The sequence below is a fragment of the Vulpes lagopus genome, chromosome 18, assembly GCF_018345385.1.
Source record: "Vulpes lagopus strain Blue_001 chromosome 18, ASM1834538v1, whole genome shotgun sequence".
Taxonomy (NCBI): Eukaryota; Metazoa; Chordata; class Mammalia; order Carnivora; family Canidae; genus Vulpes; species Vulpes lagopus.
Window position 1 is genome coordinate 28,372,382 of NC_054841.1, and position 6,414 is coordinate 28,378,795.

The following is a 6,414-nucleotide window of genomic DNA, read 5'->3' on the forward strand; positions in this document are numbered from 1 at the left end:
AACCAAGAGTGAACCATAATGTGAACTGTGGACTTCGGATATTAATGACATATCAGTGTAGGTTAATCATTTGTAATAAATATACCACTGGTGGAGGATATTGATAATGGCAGCAGCTGTGATGTGTGGAGGTGGGGAGTCCTATGGGAAATCTCTGCACCTTCTGCTCAATTCTGGAGTGAACCCAAAACTGCTTTAAAAAATATGAAGTCAATATATAAAAGTCATATCATGACCATATCAAAGGTCAACTAGATTTTCTTCTATGATATCTTGTAGGCATTTTATAGTTTTGTGTTTTATATGTGAGTTGTTTTTATGAAGGCTGTTAGGTCTGTGTCTAGAATCAATTTTTCTTTTTGCACATAGATTTCCAGACGTCCAATTGCTCCAGCAACATTTGTTGAAAAGACTATATTTGCTCCATTCCTAATGATCAGTTGGCTGTATTTATGTCGGTCTATTTCTGGACTATTCTGTTGCATTGATCTGTCTCTTCTCACACAAATGCCACTGTTTTGATTACTGTGCCTTTCTAGTAAGTCTTGTAGTCAAATGTTGTGAGTCCTCTGACTTTGTTCTTCTTCAACATTGAGTTGACTATTCTGGATCTTTAACTTCTCCATATAAACTTTAGATTCAGTTAATCAATATTCATCGAATAATTTGCTCATATTGATTGGGATTGTATTTAATCCTTAGATCAAGTTGGGAAGAATGGATATCCTGAAAATATTGAGTCTTCCCATCCATGATATGGGATGTATCTCTATTTAGTTCTTTTTTGATTGCTTCAATCAGCTTCAATTTCTAGCTTTCTTTATATAGATCTTTTACACATAATATGAGATTTATACCTATTTCTCTTTTTTGGGGGGTGATGATGTAAATTGTCATGTGTGTTTTTGGTATATAGAAACACAATTGATTTTTGTGTGTTGATCTTGTATCCTTGCTGAATGTGCTTATTAACCCTAAGAAGGTTTTTTTTTTTTTTGTAGATTCTTTGGGATTTTCTATGTAGACAATCATGTCATCTGCAAATAAGGAAGTTTTATTTCTCCTTTTCAGTCAGTTTCCTTTCCTCCTTTCCTTTCCTTTCCTTTCCTTTCCTTTCCTTTCCTTTCCTTTCCTTTCCTTTCCTTTCCTTTCCTTTCCTTTCCTTTCCCCTCCATTCCTTTCTTCCTGTCCCTCTCTCCTACAAGTTCCAGAACAGTGCTGAATAAAAGTTTAGAGTAGGGGCATCCTGCCTCAGTCCTTATCTTACAAAAAAAATTTAGTCTTTCGCCATTAAGTATAATGATAGCTGTAGGAATTTTTGTAGATGTTCTTCATGAAATTGAGGAAGTTCTCCCCTATTTCTAGTTTGCTAAGAGTTTGTATTGTGAATGGGTGTTAGATTTGCCAAATGCTTTTTTTCTGCATCAACTGATATGATCATGCCATTTTTCTTCTTTAACTTGTTGATGTGATGGGTTATAGTAATTAATTTTCAAATATTAAAACAGCTTTGCATGCCTGGAATAAATCCTCCTTTGTCATGGTATATAGCTTTATACATTGTGAAATTTCACTTGCCAACCTTTGGTTGAGGATTTCTTGCATTTAGATTCATGAGGGATATTGGTCTGTAGTTCTTTTTTATGTACAGTCTATCTGGTTTTGCTATCAAAATAATAATGGCCTCATAAAATAAGTAGGGAAGTGTTTCCTCCTCTTCTATTTTCTGGAAGAGATTTATGAACTTGGTATTAATTCCCATTTAAATATTTGCTAATATTTTACAGTGGGCCTGGGTGTTTCATATATTTTACTCTTTCCTAAAACACCCAAGGTTTCTTCTTCCTTTCTTATATCAGATAAGAGCCTTGGCTTTCTCTTTCACCTGATTTGAACCCCTCCTCTTTCATCTACTCTGGCAATTGGAACTCAAAGCCTCTGCTAAGATGGACCAATAGCCTTGGGGAAGAGATTCCACATGTTTGTTCAGCTTTTTCAGCAAGCAGGGTTTCAGCAAGCCTGCAGGGTTCAGCTTCCATCACTGACCCAGAGAGACCTCTAGTGACCACTTCCCACCAATATTCCATGAGCACACAAACTTTTGCAAATTTTTAATAGTGACTATCTTAGGGTGGAAACATTGTGGATTCTTTTTTTGCTTCATAATTTCATGTTCTCCAACATGTTTTTCTTTGTTGAGAACTGCACCTGTGTGGTGGTAATACATTTGAAAGGTAGGTTCTTTGTTTCTAGGGGCTAGGAGATGAGAACTCTAATGTGTTCTGTGCTCAACCCTTTGACCATTAGGGGTGTCCATTCCCAAACAAAAGGGTCTGGAACAGACTTGGCCATTGGGAAATTTTGTGAGCTGGGAGCCATTCCAATCTAGTTCTATAGATTCTGGCTGTGATAGAGAACCTCCCCCCTCCCCAGGAAATTCTAGGGAAACAGATGAGGAGAAAAAGTAAACAAGTATAGGGGTCTCCACCACACATATCTGAGACACAACTCACCTGTGAATCTCAGCAGCAGAGTCAGCAGCAGGGATGGCAGAAGTGGGCAGGTTTGGGAGGCAAGTATAGGCATTGTGGTGGCCCTTGGATCCTTCTCTGTCTGAGTGTTGTTCTAGTGGGTCCCAGGACTCTGTGCTCTGAGGAGAGAAGATACTCCCTGCCTCCATGAGGTCAGAGGAAGGGGATTGTGATGAGAAGAAAGACCGCAGGACTTATCACTTTTTCTTTGAGATTATCAAATGGACAGAGAAGGTGATCACAAGCTACTGATAAGTAGCTGCTAGAAATGATTGGTTTTCTATAGTTAAGGGCATGATACTTATAGGCTTGTGCTCTTTCCTGAGCCTCCTCTCATCTGAGGTCTCTTCACCCTGCACCTCTGCCAATTTAGAGGCCCAGAGACATGGTGTGGGAAAGAGATTGGAGCTTAGGAGATGGTGATGATTTGTGTCTTAGAGGATAGAAGGGGCTACAGGGAAGGTGGGGCTGGGGGACTACTTTGCAGGATGGAAAGCAATGCACCTAGAAATACATTTGAAAGGTGAGGGCTGCCTCTGCTGTCTATGCTGAGTTTGGGGCTAGCTCAGGAGGAAGGAAGTGGAAGGACATAAGAAATGCTCTTGGAAAGAGAGAGAAACCAGAATTTCAGCTTCTTTTTTTCTCACCTCTGCAAAAGACTCTACCCAAGCACAAAGGCTGTGGTGAGACTCTCAGTCCACACTCAGCTGGTGACCCTCTGATGTCCACAAGTCTACTGTCAGGCACTGACTCTAGGGTGATTTTCCTGTTGCTTCCTTGTGATCCCTGCCTCCTCTCAGAGATCAATAGGATGTTAAGGCCAGGAGAGGTGTTACAAGAGGAGAGTCCATAGTAAGCCCAAACTGCCTGTAGGAGATGACAAGACTCCTCTCCTCTTGTGATGTCACCATCTTATCACATTGTTCTGGAATGATGAATTCCATGCTGGAAGGCCATCCATGGCCCCTGCTGAGGGCTGGACAGGATCTTTCCTCCAGGTTCCAGCATCCTACCCTTCCACCTCCAGCAGACCTCATACCTTCCATTGGATCCTATACTCTACAGAGCCTGGGATTTTAGTGCCCTGATCAGGAGCACTGGCTTTGCAACCAGATGCAAGTTAGGTTCCAATCCTGAGTCTCCTTCTTGATGGCTGACCTATATATCCTTTGTCCTTGAAATTTTCATTTGTATAGCTCAAATATTCAAAACTCTGACATTCTCTTATCCCCTTATACTCTGTTCAGTGTGTGGCACATCCTCTACCCACTTGGTCAAACTGAGAAGGGGCCCATGTTCTACACCCTCACTTGTCAAATCATGTCTGCTCTGTACCAGACCCTGTTCATTTTACCTCCTAAATACTTCTTGAGTCTATGTCTCTATGTTCATTGTCATCTCCTGCTAGAATGATAACACTTCTTAATAGGCTATCCTCAAATCTTTTGCCTGCTGTAGATCTACCTTCTACTTCATCCAGAGTGGTCTTTTACAACACAGATCTGAGTGCATTCCTTTTTTTGTATAAAGAATTCTGTGGATTCTCATTGCTCCTTATATTAAGACTGTTTGCTGTATGATGATATATGGTGTATGGCATATAGTATGTGATTTATTGTATAGGGTATGTGGTATATGGTATATGATAGTGTAAACAATTCATCCTTCCATGACTGGCTTGGCCCCCACAGACAAAGGGATCCCAATCTTTTCTGGTACCCACCACAGCCTCCCTTCCACATCAGGTTCCCTGGGAAATAGGGGCTGAGATAAATATTAAGAAGCAGGTTATTTTTAAGGAGTACTTCAGGATCCAATGGTAGAGCGGAGCAGAACTGTTTAGAAGAAGTTGAGTTACAATGAAGTCCCAAAGAAAACTTCAGCTGATCTTCCATGGACCTCTGGTGCTAGGATGTTCCTTTAAAATTGTCCTGAGCTGGGGTGAGAGGGCTGTTCCTTTACGTTTCCATGTTGATGAGCCACTGGATATGGCAAGTTCCCAGACATAACCTTGGGCATAGTGGCTCTTTTCAGGAGGCCATCCCAAAGAGGGCTGACAGCTGAGGGCCATCTCCTGAAGCCTGGTTCATCACAGCACCCACTCTGCAGAGCCCCTTCTACCTCAGTTCCTTGCGCACATGACAGGGATTAACTGCCCCCAGTATCACTGAATTCTACTCCAGAAACTAATATTGCACTATATGTTAACTAACAAAATTTATTTTTATTTTATTTATGTATTTATTTATTTAACTAACAAAATTTAAATAAGTAAATAAAGCTACCCCACTGCACTCAGGAGCCCAGAGGTCTCTCGCCTCACTTGGTCTAACCAACTTGCGCTTTACTAGTTGGAAACATTAAGGATGAATATCATGGGGGACTGAGAAACAGTTTCTTCTGGGATCTCTGAGTGCCTGGCTCTGGAGTGAGCTCTGTCAGAGGACAGAGGAAGGGGGAGAAGGGAACCTCAGACTTGTGAAGTGAGATGAAACCTCAGTATAGAAACACAAATGTCTTGTCACCACATACATCTTTGCATTGTCCCCGAAGGAGGTGTAAGAGGCAGAGATCCAGCTGAGGACAAAATGTTGACATTTTAAAAAATATACTTAATTTTTTGGAACAGTTTTACATTTAGAAAAAAATTGTGACAATAGTACAGAGTTCTAATATATAGCTGCACACAATTTCTCCTCTTATTAGCATCTTACAGTAATTTGGTGCATCTGTGATAATTAATGAACCAATATTGGTACGTTATTATTAACTAAAGGGCATGGTTTATTCAGATTTTGTTGTAGCTTTGGCTGCTGTAACAAACATCACAAACTGGATGCCTTGAACAGGAGCTTATTTCTCACAGTCCTGGAGGCTGGAAGTCTGAGATCAGCATGCCAGGATAGTTGGGTTGTGAAGAGAATCCTCTTTGTGGTTGCAGACTGCCAACTACTTGTATTTTCACCTGGTGAATGGGGGTGGGGATGAGCTGGCCTCTTTTCATGAGGACCCTCACAACGCTCACAACCTCATTACCCATCGATGATCCCACCTCCAAATCCCATTACACTAGTGATTAGATTTCTTTTTTTTTTTAATTTTTATTTATTTATGATAGTCACAGAGAGAGAGAGAGAGGCAGAGACACAGGCAGAGGGAGAAGCAGGCTCCATGCACCGGGAGCCCGACGTGGGATTCGATCCCGGGTCTCCAGGATCGCGCCCTGGGCCAAAGGCAGGCGCCAAACCGCTGCGCCACCCAGGGATCCCAAGAAAAGTGATTAGATTTCAACATGTGAACTTGGGAGAGACACAAACATTCAGCCTAGAAAATATTTACTTAGTTTTTACCTGCATGTCCCTTTGTCTTCCAGAATTCCGTACCACATTATATTTACTTGTCATGTCTCTTTAGGCTCCTCTCAGCTGTGACAACTTCTCTGACTTTCCTTGTGGCTGATGGCCTGTCAGTTTTGAGGAGTGCTACTCAGGTATATCATAGAATGTTTCTCTTTTCAATTTGTCAGATGCTCTTCTCATAAGCAGACTGGGGTGATGGGTTTGGGGAGGAAGAGAAAAAGTGCTGTTTTCATGACATTATATCAGTGTGAACACTATGGCCATGATTCATGACTATTGGCAAACTTGTGATTACCTGGCTGAGTTATGTTTGTCATATGTCCTCCCATTCTGTCCTCTTTGGAAGGGAGTCACCTCAAGTAGCCTGGATGTCAGGAGTGGGCAGTTAAGTTTCCCTTCCTTAGGGTAAAGTATCTGTTTAAATAATTTCAGAGTTTCTTGCACAGGCCATTTTTTCTTTTCAATTATTTATTCAATTATTTATTTATATCAATATGGGCTCAAAGATATTTATTTTATGTGTG

At 41.1% G+C, this 6,414-nt stretch overlaps 1 protein-coding gene across 1 annotated transcript in view; it reads right to left on the reverse strand.

Annotated features, from left to right (window-relative positions):
* Window positions 1-2,586, reverse strand: part of LOC121477854 (tyrosine-protein phosphatase non-receptor type substrate 1-like) — a 48,012-nt gene extending 45,426 nt beyond the window's left edge. Inside the window, exon 1 of the mRNA XM_041732384.1 lies at window positions 2,514-2,586. Coding sequence (XP_041588318.1) covers window positions 2,514-2,586 — 73 coding nt within the window. The remainder of the gene's footprint in view (window positions 1-2,513) is intronic.
* Window positions 2,587-6,414: the final 3,828 nt, after the last annotated feature.